The 12,975-nt window shown below is 46.0% G+C and overlaps 1 protein-coding gene and 1 pseudogene across 1 annotated transcript; both read left to right on the top strand.

Annotated features, from left to right (window-relative positions):
* Positions 1 to 12,374: 12,374 nt before the first annotated feature.
* LOC110150459 (protein preY, mitochondrial-like) lies at positions 12,375 to 12,747 on the top strand. The gene has a single exon (XM_020913418.2). The coding sequence runs from the start codon at positions 12,446 to 12,448 to the stop codon at positions 12,662 to 12,664; it is 219 nt and encodes a 72-aa protein (XP_020769077.2). The 5' UTR covers positions 12,375 to 12,445; the 3' UTR covers positions 12,665 to 12,747.
* Positions 12,687 to 12,975, top strand: LOC139034366 (phosphatidylinositol N-acetylglucosaminyltransferase subunit Y-like; annotated as a pseudogene).

Below are 12,975 nucleotides of genomic sequence, written 5' to 3'. Positions count from 1 at the left end.
TTTTTACTTTTGATTACTTAATATTTTCAATTAGTTTATTTTTGCTGAAATTATTTTTAAGAAGAATACACCATTTCCTTAAAATCATACAGTTTTGGGGAAGGGAAGAATAGTTCTCTTTTTCTAATGTACAAAACCCCTTAATACTTATCTTCTTGACCAAGCTTGAAAGGCCTGTATAGTCATGATTCCTTTTAACCATATGGGTGAGAAATACCAAATGAAAGAGGATTAAAACTTCTGAAGCTTGGGGATTGCCAAATAACAGCAGAACAGAAGTAACTGACATCTCCCACTGGAATTCTGTGGCCAGGCCCAGTGTGGTGGGCTGGGCATTCTGTTTTCTCATCTGGTCTTGTAACAACCCTATGGAAGTTGACAACCAGTTTATAAATGAGAAAACAATCCCAGAGCCCTGGTCTGAGGCTCACTTCCTAAGCCAACCTGCTCAGTCGTGCCGGCAACCCGATGGTCCCAAAGAGCCTGACTATAGTCACTACAGTCTCCTCTGTCCATGGAATTCTCCAGTCAAGAATACTGGAGTGGGTAGCCATTCCCTTCTCCAGCGGATCTTCCCAACCCAGGGATCGAACTCAGGTCTCCTGCATTGCTAGCAGATTCTTTACCATCTGAGCAACCAGGGAAGCCCAGTGAAGTTGCCATGAGAATGTAAAATGTCACAATTTCACATTTGGAAAAAAATAAATTTTAAAAAATCTTAAGGTTTAGCCACACAATGCTGCATCTCCCCCAAGGTATCAATCACCTAGAGTTGGGACACCCACCCCCAAGTGAGCAAATGGTTCATCCCAAGGCTCACCTGACCACTTCACTTTCAGGCTATATTCACATATCGCTCTAAAACCTTGGTGGTAAAAAAAAAAAAAGCAAAACACCTTGGTGGTAAGGCTTGCAGGGAAGTCCCTAACAAACTCTCCAATCCAGTCTTTGCTCACCTACAGAAATAAGAACTGGGGTTTTTGGTCACAAGCAATGATGGGCACAACTGACCAAGCAGTGAAGAAAATTCAGGTGATCAAGGTCAAGTGCAGCTGCAGGACATAACCACTGAGGGCATGTGTGTGTTAGTCACTCAGTTGTGTCCGACTCTGCAGACCCATGGACTGGAGCCCACCAGGCTACTCTGTCCATGGGATTTTCCAGGCAAGAATACTGGAATGGGTTGCCAATTCTTTCTCTAAGGCATTTTCCCGACCCAGGGATCGAACCCAGGTCTCCCACATTGCAGGCAGATTATTTACTGTCTGAACCACTAGGGAAATCGGCTCTTTTCCAATTGGATTCCATTAGCACAATTTGGGAAACGCTTTCAATGGCATGTCAAGCCTGAAGGATGACAACATTTGGATGGAGCTTCACAGTTTGCAAAATACCTTCACCGACCTTGTTTTTTTAGAGCTTCAAAATAACTTTGTATGCAATTATCCATAGTTTATACACAAAAACACTGAAATCAAACAGCTAAAATCTTAGCCACAAAGTAAACACTTCCAACTCTACATTGTTTCCAGTGCTCCTAACTACTGCAGGACAAGGGGGTTCTGAGCTTCTGAGTTCTTTGGTCTAAATTAAATCTCAGATTCGGAGAAGGCAATGGCACCCCTCTCCAGTACTCTTGCCTGGAAAATCCCATGGATGGAGGAGCCTGGTAGGCTGCAGTCCATGGGGTCACTGAGAATCGGACACGACTGAGTGACTTCACTTTCACTTTTCACTTTCATGCATTGGAGAAGGAAATGGCAACCCACTCCAGTGTTCTTGCCTGGAGAATCCCAGGGATGGGGGAGCCTGGTGGGCTGCCGTCTGTGGGGTCGCACAGAGTCAGACACAACTGAAGCGACTTAGCAGCAGCAGTAGATCTCTAAGTGATTTTGAGGCTCAAAGGAAACATACTTTACAAAGAACTGCAGACAAATGGGGGTCAGTCTCAATATAGAATGTTTTTATATTCTACTCAAGAGTGCTTCTGACAAAGGCAGGTCACCAGGCTGTTTGGAACCAGTAGGAAGTCCCTTTGACACAAGGGACTCTTGTTATTTGGTCTGAATTACAGACCTGAGTTGAGGGCATCTTCTAAAACAATGAGGTTCTCAAATCAGCAAGGAGCCCAGTAACAACAGCGTAGAATAGAGGGGATAGACACAAAATGAATTTTGAAAGTTGTTTAAATTGCATGAATTTTTCTATTTATTTGTTTATTTATTGGGTCTGGGCCTACAAGGTGGAAACTGCAAAAGTTAATTGCAAATATGTCGACTGTTGTGGCTGACTCCCATATGGGCCACTTCCTTCACCACAGTTCCATGGGCTGCAGCTCCTTTGCTTCTGGGCTGACTCTGGATCCAGCTGGAGAAGACTTCCTAAAACACAAGTCAGATCTTGTCACACTCTGCATGAAAACTCTCGCTGACTCCCCAGTACTCTAAGGATGAATATGGGTAAGAGAGACAGCTGAGGCTCACAGAAATCCTTGCCCTCCTCCCTCCGACCTCCCTTCATCTTGAGTAGAAGAGTCAGCTGAGACACCTCCTGTCAGTTGGGCACCTCCCCCAGGCCTCTTTTTTCCTGGACACATGTGTTCTGCATGGTAGAGCTACATTATAGAGAAGAGCTGTTTAACCCACCAGACTTGATGTAAGAAATGAACCTGTACTGGGTCAAGCCAGTGAGATCTCTAATTGCAGCCTAGTCACACCTGACCATTCCACATGGCTTGAGCCACCCCAGTCACATCTCATGCTCAGCTCTCCATGCTAGCCATGCTGATTTCTTTTATTTCCTAGAACTCATCTGCACTCTTCTCTTTCCACATGCTGTTCCCTCTACCTGAAATACTCTTCCACAGATTTCACTTGCCTACCCTGCATATCTGTTTTGGGTTGAATTGTATCACCACAAAAAATCTGTTCAATTCCCATCCTGTGGTACCTGTGCCTGTGACCTTATTTGGCACTAGGGTTTTGCAGATGTGATCCAGTTAAGATGAGGCCAGAATGAAGTAGGTGGCCCCTTAATTCAATAAGACTGGTGCCTTATAAGAAGAGAAGACACAAAAACAGACACAAGGAAAACACTGTGTGATGACGGAGGCAGAGACTGGAGTGATAAGTCTACAAACCAAGTGCCTTGGTCAATTTAGGCTGCTATAACAAAATACTATGGTCTGGGTGCCTTAAACAACAAACTTATTTCTCACAGTTCTAGAAGCTGAGAAGTCCAAGATCAAGATGTCTGATGAGGACCTGCTTCCTAGTTTGCAAATGGCTATTTTCTTGTATCTTCACATGGCAGAAAGCACAGAGAAGCAAGCTCTCTCATACCTCTTCTTAAAAGGGCGCTACTTACATCATGAGGACCCCACCCTCATGACCTCATCTAAACCTAATTGCCTCCCAAAGGCCCCACTTCCAAATATAATCACAATGGGAATTAGGATCTCTGCATATGAATTTGGAGGAACACAAACATTCAGTCCATAACACAAAGGGATACCAAGGATTACTAGCAGCACCACAAGCTAGGAGAGGGGCATGAAGCAGATTCCCCCCTAGAGCCTTCAGAGTAAATGTGGCTCTGCCAACACCTTGATTTTGACCTTCTAGCCTCAGAACTGTGAGACAATAAATTTCTATTGTTGATACACCCCTCAGCCTGTAGTGCTTTGTTATAGCAGCCCTAACTGACTAATCCAACATACATCAGAATTCAGCTTCCTCCAGAAAGTGCTCTGTCAGGCCCCAAAGAAGGGAACCTCTCAGAACACAGACCACATGGTATTGACACTGACCATGAGCTCAATGAGATCCTGCACCAGGGCTGTCTCCTTCACCTCGACACCTGCAGTGGGCACCACAATACTTGCAGAATGAATAAAAGAATCTCCTAACCCAAACTGACACATGGATTCCTAACAAGCTGAATCTGTCAGTTGTGCTTGCTTGCCTATACAATGTCTTGAACATTGTAAAAATATATATATATTTGCCAACATTTATAAAGCATATTTCTACAAAATGTTACATTTCCAGGTACTTTGGAAAAATTTTAGATGAAGTCACACTGGGCCACAGTCTCACATGTTCATACTCAGCAGGAGCTGAGTCATACTGCCCCTCAACAGGTGGAGCAGGTGCTGTCCAGCTCATTCCAGCCCCTACAAGGGCCTGGTGTCTTGCTCCTGGGCCCTCTAAACTCATCTCATCAACTGAAACCATTAGGGGTGCCAATCCCTAGCTAGGCCTCCATGAAACTCAGTTTCTTCATCTGTAAAACAAGGATGACAACACCTGCCTCTCAGCACTCCTGCAGGGATCAGGGACTGTCTGCCAAGAGTTTAGTATAGTGCCAGTAGGTATAACTGTCATTGTTAGTGCTAGGACTGCTGACAATAATAATATTAGCTCTCAGGGACAACTCCCTCACTTGAGGAGCTCCCCATCACAATCAAATCTTCAAAACAGGAGTGGAAGACCTGGAGAAGCTCTACTAGCCAGCATCCCCCACCTGCTAAGATCACATTCTTGCAACAGCCACCTGTGCCTAGTTTGAGTCTCAGAGGCAGCCTCTGACTAGCAGAGACCAATCAGAATTGCCTAGGACACCCTTCTGGAGTCAGACCTTAATGGAATATGTGGTTCACATACAGACCTAACCCTCCCAATCTCCTCTGAGCTCGCGAGGCTGCATTAGTGGCTACAGCATGCAGAGGGGCCCAGCCTGGCTTCATGTCACAGATCTCCTGTGTAGCTTCTAAGACTACTGCTATTTAGAGCCATAAGGTGGAAGGGGCGTGGGTCACTAAATGACCCTGTGGAAGAACACTGCTTCTCTAGCCTGAATACCACCTGGGACTGTTATTATCTCTAAGAAAGGGACCCACGTCCCTTCCATTCTGTGGCCCTAAATCCAGGCCCCCGTGGCTAGATTCTCACTTTTTACAGTATTCTGGGCACAGACCATTGGACAGGGATGGATTCAGGACACAGTGCTGCTGACCAGGTCAGGGAAAACCTTATGAAACCAGGAAATGCCCATCTCCTCTCTGAAAGAAAGCAACACCTACTCATCAGAGCAGGCTTGGAGGCGTGTGTGTGTGTGTGTGTGCGCGCGCGCGTGTGTGTGTGTGTGTGTGTGTGTGTGTGTGGTTTATCCCTGCCACTAAGTCAGGGTGGCCCCAGGGGTCTCTCCATTTGAGCTTTAGTATCTGATTACACAACAATTCATATATTCATTCATTTACTAACAGCTCGGGCTTCAACTGCCATCAATGTGCCCCTCAGGACAGATCTGTTTTTTGAAGGTGTAAACCCACATGAGTCACTATCCCTCAACATCTCTCCTGAAATGTCCCCAAGGGCCCTCCATTTCAGCATGTCTAAAAGAGAATACATGGCGTTCCCCTGAGCCCAGACCCTCTGCCAGTGCTCTTGGCTGCAAAGAATGCTTCTGCCACCCACCTGTGCAGGCCAGGAACCTGGCTGGACCAGCCTTAATGCCCCCTTTCCCCACTCCTCCCCTATCCAATCCATCACCTAGACCCCAGTGTGCCTTTATGACTGTCACCTGCACTGAGGTTTGCACTATGGGAATATCAGTCAGGGCAGGATATCCTGTGTACCAAATATATCTAAAAGCCACAGAAGATTTTCTTACAGATCACAGTCCCAGGTGGTATTCAAACTAGAGAAGTGGCTCTCTTCCAGAGGGTCATTTAGGGACCTATGCCCCTTCCATCTTATGGCTCCACCAGCCCCTCAGGCCTTGTCATCGCAAGCAGCTGGCAGAAGGAAACTCACAGAGAGGAACTGGTGTGAAGCTTGATGGCCCAGGCCTGGAAGTGGCACATGTGGCTCTCACTCACTCTCCATTGGCTGGAACTGTTCGCAGCCTTGCGTTACCACAAAGGGCACTGAGAAATAAGTGCAGGGAAGGCAAGGATAGAATGGGTGCCTGGTTTTTCACACTAGGCTTCAACAACTGCATGTTAGTGACAGTGAACGGAGACTAGAGGAAAGCTTTCCGTCAGCAAGCCTGCCTTTCAGGGACCGTCATCAAGTGTCACAACTATGAGAGGCCACCCCTGCCCTTGTCCTGGAAGCAGGTCTACTTTCTACGTGGTAAGATGAACACCATATCAGGGAAGCACAGGAGGACAGGGACACACAGGAGACATGAACCAAGCCCCGGAAGTGGGCAGGAAGGACACGGCTTTTCACAGGAGCAGATGCTGGGCTATGCCATGGAGACTGAATGGGGGTTCAGACAGGGATCGGGGAGAAGGGGTGCAAGGCAGAGGAGACCAAGTGAGCAAAGGCTCAGCATTCAAGAAAGGAGACTGTTTTAGAGAACTGCAAGTAGCCCTACGTGACAGAGAGGGGTTGAGACTGTGTTACTGGGCAGTTTTACAAGCCATGACAAAGGGTTTCATTTATCTACAGGAAACAGGAAGTCAGTGAGTTCTGTGATGGCAATGGTCCACGGAAGGAGGGGGTGATGAGAGACATTAAGGAGGGTATGTGGCTACAATCCCGACTCCATGCATAGGGGTGAGATGGGAAGTAAGGATGGAAAGTTGGACCAGAACCACCAGGTGGAGGGCCTTGAATGCCAGGCCTGACAAGGAAGGCAGAGGGCAAGTACTGTCTGCCTCTCTCAAGGAGAAAACCATCCCACCACAGGTGATGACCCCCTCGCTTCCTTCCTGCGCCAGCCTCCAGCAGCACAGTCTATTTGTCCATTTCTTCTAGTACATTAGTCCCTAATGGCTAGGAAAGGATCAAGAGATGACCCATTTCAAAGGTCAAGTCCCAATCACTCATTACCAGGGAAGAAAACCAAAGGTCAGGGAAGGGAGAGTCTCTTAGTCCATTCAAGCTGCTATAGCAAACTGGTTCAAAATTGGGAAAGGAGTACGTCAAGGCTGTATATTGTCACCCTGCTTATTTAACTTATATGCAGAGTATATCATGTGAAATGCTGGGCTGGATGAAGCATAAGCTGGAATCAAGTTTGCCGAGAGAAATAGCAATAATCTCAGATATGCAGATGACACTACCCTAATGGCAAAAAGTGAAGAGGAACTAAAGAGCCTTTTGATGAAGGTGAAAGAGGAAAGTGAAAAAGCTAGCTTAAACTCAACATTCAAAAAATGAACATCATGGCATCCAGTCCCATCACTTCATGGCAAATAGATGGGGAAACAATGGAAACAGTGAGAAAGTTTATTTTCTTGGGCTCCAAAATCACTGTGGATGGTGACTGCAGTCATGCAATTAAAAGGCACTTGTTCCTTGAAAGAAAAGCTATGACAAACCTAGACAGTGTATTAAAAAGCAGAGATAGCACTTTGCCAACAAAAGTCCGTATAGTCAAAGCTATAGTTTTTCCAGTAGTCATGTACAGATGTGAGAATTAGACCATAAAGAAGGCTGAGCACCAAAGAGCTGATGCTTTTGAACTGTGGTGTTGGAAAAGATTCTTGAGAGTCCCTTGGACTGCAAGGAGATCAAACCAGTCAAAATTAAATCAACCCTAAATATTCACTGGAAGGACTGATGCTAAAGTTGAAGCTCCAATACTTGGGCCACCTGATGTAAAGAGCTAATTCATTGGAAAAGACCCTGATGCTGGGAAAGATTGAAGGCAGGAGAAGGGGACGACAGAGGATGAGATGGTTAGGTGGCATCATCGCCTCAATGGACATGAGTTTGAGCAAGCTCCAGGAAATGGTGAAGGACAGGGAAGCCTGGTGTGCTGCAGTCCATGGGATTGCAAAGAGTTGGACACAACTGAGCAACTGAAGAACAATAGACTACATGACCTATAAATAACAGAAATTTATTTCTCATGGTTCTGGAGGCTGAGAAGTCTAAGATGAAGCACCAACAGACTGAATGTCTGGCAAAACCCACTTCCTGGCTCTCAGATGGCTGTCTTCCCCCTCTTACTCCTTTATCAACTGGCAGAAGGGATAAGAGAGCCCTGTCTTATAAAAGAGTCTCTTTTATAAGGGCACTAATCCCATTCTAGATAGTTCTACCCTCATGACCTAATAACCTCCCAGGCCCTACCTCTTACCACCATCACCTTGGGGAGGGGCTGTGTTAGGGTTTCAAGATATCAATTTGGTGGGGAGCACAAACATTCAGTCTATAGCAGGGAATAATATGTCCAGTGGCAACAGGCCTAGAAGCCAGACCTCCGTGTGGCGTGTTCTCTCAGCTTCTCTAGCACCCTCCCAAGCTCCGAGCACTTGGGAAACAAGATACCAGAGGCATGCTGAGGATTTCATCCTGTCATCTCAAGTGCTGAGTGTAAGAGACCACAGATATGAACAGAGAAACCCCACCTTTCTCCTACAAGCTAAGAAACAGGAATCCATAGACGGGTACCATCTCCTTGGCACCTCCCACCCTCTTCCCCTTCCAGAGGACATGGCCAAGCTAGCTCCTGGGTGTGAACACCAAGTGAATAGAGCCATATTTCTGACAGTCATGTCTGCTCCCAGCACAAGGCCAGCGTAGGCAGGACTGCCAATGCTGGGCAGAGCAGCTGAGAAAACAGGAATGATCTCTAGCCATGAGACTCTCCTGATGTGAAAAGCAAGGATTTGGGGGTAGATGCTGCCACTTAACATTCTGTTTCCACATTCTGCCAGTGAACTGGCCAAACCACTTCTCCAAATAGGGGGCACCATCTAGGCTCAGAAGAGAAGATAAGAGCATGTTGTCTCCTGATCCAGGGGATTTGAGGAATGGAAGCTCCTCAAGGGAGGGTCTTCATTCCGCACTCCCTCTCCTGGCTGACTGCTCGAGAATCTCTTGCATCTCAGAAGCTGTCTTGCCCTCTAACTTCTCATGGCTGCCCCCTAAACAACTCAATCCCACTGCTCAATCCCACTGCAGCCCCCTGACCACCACCAACCTAGTCCCACAGAAGCCTGCTTGGTCTGCATATCCATTTCACCCTGGCCTTCCACCTCTCCTTAATGAAATCCATGTCCCCACACAGCCCCACACACCACTCCTGAATGCCTCCTCTCACTTCTCTCAACACAAGTGGAGGAAGGGGCCACCTCACCCTCCACTCCCCAGTCTCATTCCTTGAGCAGCACTACAGTACAGAAATACGATGCACACCGCAAATGCAAAATCATGGACAATTTAACACTTTCTAATAGCCACATTAAAAGACTATTACAAAATTAGCAAAATAGTAAAAAAACAAGAGATGAAACTAATTTTAATAATATATTTAATGTAGACTAATCTACTATATTTAATGTAGACTAATCTACTATATTTAATGTAGACGAATCTACACAAAATATTGTAATTTCAATATGTAATCAGCATAGAAAATTATTGAGATATTTTGCTTGTTTTTTTAGATTGCCTGAAATCCGGTGTGTATTTTACACTTACAGTGCATCTTAGTCCAGACTACATACTTTTAAGGTGTTCAGTGGCCACATGGGGCCAGGGGCCACTATACTAGAGAGCATAGATCTAGACCAGGGGTTGGCAAACCAAGCTCACAGCCTAGATCCAGCTGGCTTACTGTTTGATTCTGTATGACTCTTGAATAAAAAGTGATTTTTGGTGGAGGGAGGGCACACCTCGAATCTTGTGGAATCTTAGTTCCCTGATCAGGGATAGAACCCAGGTCCCCTGCAATGGAAGCATGGAGTTCTAAGCACTGAATCACCAGAGAATTCTCAAGAGTGGTTTTTTAATATTTTTAAATGAATGAAAAAAATAAAAAGAATAACACTTCATGACACAAATTCTATGAAACCCAAAGTTAGTATTTATAAGTAATGTTTTAAATTCTGTCAATAAAAATGTATGGAAACATGCTTCATCTCTTCTATATATTTTACTTATCTACATAATACCCTTTAAATTTTCCTCTTGGCCCACATAGCAGAAAATATTTACTGTCTGATCCTATACAGAGAAATACTTTCCCAATTCTATCCTAGGCCATTCTCCTACTCCCTAGACTCCAATACAGGAGAGCTACAGATCTGGCTTTGAAATCAAGAGGCCCAGCTCAAATCCCAGCTCCCCTGTATCCCAACTCTGGGATTTAGAACAAGTCATTTCCCCTTTTGGGGCCTCCATTTTCTTCATTTGAAAGTCAGGTCAGCACTCAAGTGGGTATAAAGAGGGTGAAAACAAACCCATTGCCAGCCACAGAGCAGGTCACTCATTCTCTTGTTTCTGGTCCTCCAGTCTCTTCCAGTTTCCAGTCTTCACACCTGTCTACCAAGCCCCCCCTCACCTCACTCAGTACCTCATCCAGGTGACAACTACCCCAGTCGCCTTCTCCCAGCATCCTCAGCAATCCCTGCCTCCACTGACAAAAGCCCCATTTTGTTGGCTTTTGAATCATTCTGGTGGCACAAACCTCTGTCTACCTAGAAGAGCCTCCCATCTCCCTCACCAAATTCTGTTTCCTCCTAGATAACACCCCTGAAGCCCCAGCAGTGCCCTTTGGCTCACAGCTCTGCCCCTCTGCCGGCTTGACTTCGCCATGCCTGAGAGGTGATCTGGCTTGCACACAGCTGTGGTTCTTCCAGGTGAGGACCAATTCCTGGCCCAACCCAGGCCAGCCCTCGGCACACACAAGGGTCTCAACAAATACTTTAGACTGGCCTAGTGAGGCATAGGTCGGATTTCCAGGGCCATGTCCTTCCTTTCCCCTCTAGCTCCATGACAAAAATCTCATCAACTCTGATATCCGACGTGATAATCCTGACTGCTCCCTGTTTCAACAGATCCTCCTCCCAGGGACACCCTTACCAATCTTGCCCAGTCCTAACAGCTTCTGCTTTTCTAGAACCAGCTCCAGTTATGCTCTCTCGCCAGCCAATGTCAGTCTGATCACCAGCTTGTGTTAGGCTAGTGTAGGCTCTAGCTCAGGGCCCATCAGTCCTCCTTTGTCAAATCCTGACAGTAAATCTTTTCCTGCTAGGGAAGTGTTTCTTCTAAAACTGACTCTCCCTTTAACTGTTAGGTCAGAACTCCTTCTAGCAATAAAGAACAATGGCCTAGAATTGAACTTATTGCCAACAAGTACTCTTGGCCCCCAATTAATGTTCCTCCATTTGGCCAAAAAGGTGAGAACTAGCCTCCCACTGGTGGGGCTTTGAGCCCTGACCCATGATGGGATCAGCTTCCTCATGCCAATCACCAGATTTTCCTTCTACGCTAGCCACCTCTCAGTTTCCTTTTCTCCCCTACAGTTTTTATTGAGATATAATTACATATCATAAAGTCCACCCACTGACAGTGTACAAGTCACTGGTTTTAGCATATTCAGAGTGGGGCAATGGTCACTATACTCTCAGCTTAGCATGCTTTCATCACCTACAAAAGAAACCCTTTACAGGTCTTCACCCTTTACCCTTTAACCCTTTACCCTTACCATCCTCACTCTCCCCTAGCCCTCACAACCACTAACCTACTTTCTGTCTTTATAGATTTGCATATTCTGGACATTTTATATAAATGGAATCACAAATATGTGGCTTTTTGCGTCCGGTCTCTTTCATTTAGCATAATCTTTTCAACGTTCATCCATATGATAGTGTGTGTCAGTACCTCATTCCTCTTTATTGCCAAATAATTTTCCACTTCTTTTGCTGGTTCCCTGGCAGAGGCTGAGTCTCAAAATGCTGAAGCACCCCAAGGCTCAATCCTCTTGCCCTCTTTGTCCCTATGTCCTCAGTTCCTGGCTGATCTCATTCAATCTCTTGACACAAAATAACGCCTACGTGCAAATGACTCACAAATCTCTATCCAGCCCTTTTCCATGAGTTCCAGACACACAGGTCCCACAGCCTCTTCCATATCTCTGCCTGGTCACCCCAGGCATGAGGTTTGACACAACCAATTCAAGAAAACTACAGTCTGAGGTCAGTTATGAGTGGTGATGGAAAAATGCTAGTAAGGCTTAGACGATAAAGAATTCGCCTGCAATGCAGGAGACTTGGGTTTGATCCCTGGGTCGGGAAGATCCCCTGAAGAAGGGAATGTCTACCCACTCCAGTATTCTTGCCTGGAGAGTTCCATGGACAGGAGAGGCTGGAGGGCTACAGTCCATGGGGTCGCAGAGTCAGACATGAGTGGACGACTAACACTTTCATTTCCACACTTCACTTCATAAGCAAACATGCTCTAACAGCACATTAACAATATTCAACGAAGGTTTACTCCAAAAAGACAAGGATTATTTAATATTAGGAGCTCTGTTAACATAAATTACCATGTTATTAGATAAAATAAGAAAGAAGTCTCAATACATGTTAACAAGGCAACTGATAAAATTCAATATACGGTGCGGCTGGATTCACTGGACTCGATCAGAGCTGCCCGGGTGGCCGAGGGCGCGCAGAGGCCCGGTCGCGAACTGGCAGACCATGCTGAGCGGAGTGTGCGGCCGGCTCGCGTCAGCGCTGCGAGGGACACGCGCGCCGCCGTCCGCGGTCGCCCTGAGATATGAAGCATCGACAAATGAATTGATTAATGAAGAGTTAGGCATAGCCTATCCAATTATTGATGGGATTCCTAATATGGTACCAGAGGCAGTTAGGATGACACATCAAAATAAGAAGCAAGAAGAAGTGGAGCAGCACTAGATCATACTTAAAAACACAACACACAACTAAATATTCTGAATACCACCTACCTTGTAAAAAGTCAGAGTGGCGGGTGATAAGTGGAGGAGAAGGATGTTTCTGTCTCTTCCTACGTTGACTGTCCTGATCCCACTGGTGTCTTTGGCAGGACTGTTTTCCTCAGCCTCTGTGGAAGAGGACTTCCCTCAAGGCTGCACTAGCACCACCAGTCTGCTTTTACAGTCTGCTCTTGCCAACCACCATACCTGTCTATGTGTTCTTCCACCTTTGGACTTGGATGGGTATTAAACTCTTCAGGCATAATTAACGAA

The sequence above is a fragment of the Odocoileus virginianus genome, chromosome 3 (assembly GCF_023699985.2).
Source record: "Odocoileus virginianus isolate 20LAN1187 ecotype Illinois chromosome 3, Ovbor_1.2, whole genome shotgun sequence".
Classification (NCBI taxonomy): domain Eukaryota; kingdom Metazoa; phylum Chordata; class Mammalia; order Artiodactyla; family Cervidae; genus Odocoileus; species Odocoileus virginianus.
The sequence above is the reverse complement of the archived record's forward strand: the minus strand, read 5'-3'. Positions and strand labels throughout refer to the sequence as shown.